A 568-nucleotide genomic window follows, 5' to 3' on the forward strand; every position below is an offset into this window, starting at 1 on the left:
GTATTATATATATTTTTTATATTTTTTGTTTGTTATTGTTTTATTATATTCATTTGTTTATCTACAACAAACCAAAAGAAAAACAAAATAAATAAATTTATTTTTATTTTTATTTTTATTTTTTTTTCTTTTTCTATCTGCAGCATATGCACGAACCAGCTGCCTCTCTTCCCGCTGCCAGCAGCAGCAGCAGCAGCAGCAGCAGTAGCAGCAGCAGCAGCAGCACGGTTGCTGCTGCAGCTGGGCAGCAGGATGCTGCTGCTATGGGGGTGTCCATCACCCAGCAGCAGCAGCACCAGCAGCAGCAGCAGCAGCAGCAACCGCAGCAGCAGCAGCTGCTGCAGCAGCAGCTGCAGCAGCAAACACAACGAGTGAAGCAGCAACACGGCTTCAACAGCTACCGCCGCTGCTTGTCTTTGTGTGCTCTTGCTGAGGTGCTGCCTCCTGCTGCTGCTGCTGCATGCGCTGCAGCAGCAGAAGCAGAAGCAGCAGCAGCAGAGAACCTAGAACGCCAATGGATAGCAGCAGCAGCATCAGCAGCAGCAACAGCAGCAGAAGAAGCCGCTGC

The 568-nt window shown here is 48.9% G+C and overlaps 1 protein-coding gene across 1 annotated transcript in view; it reads left to right on the top strand.

Annotated features, from left to right (window-relative positions):
• Positions 1-146: 146 nt before the first annotated feature.
• Positions 147-568, top strand: part of EMH_0062780 (uncharacterized protein) — a gene marked incomplete at both ends in the record, with an annotated part of 750 nt that continues 328 nt past the window's right edge. Inside the window, one exon of the mRNA XM_013498069.1 lies at positions 147-566. Within this exon, the coding sequence (XP_013353523.1) occupies positions 147-566 (420 nt within the window). The remainder of the gene's footprint in view (positions 567-568) is intronic.

This window comes from Eimeria mitis, genomic scaffold (assembly GCF_000499745.2).
Source record: "Eimeria mitis Houghton genomic scaffold, Emh_scaff3159, whole genome shotgun sequence".
NCBI lineage: Eukaryota > Apicomplexa > Conoidasida > Eucoccidiorida > Eimeriidae > Eimeria > Eimeria mitis.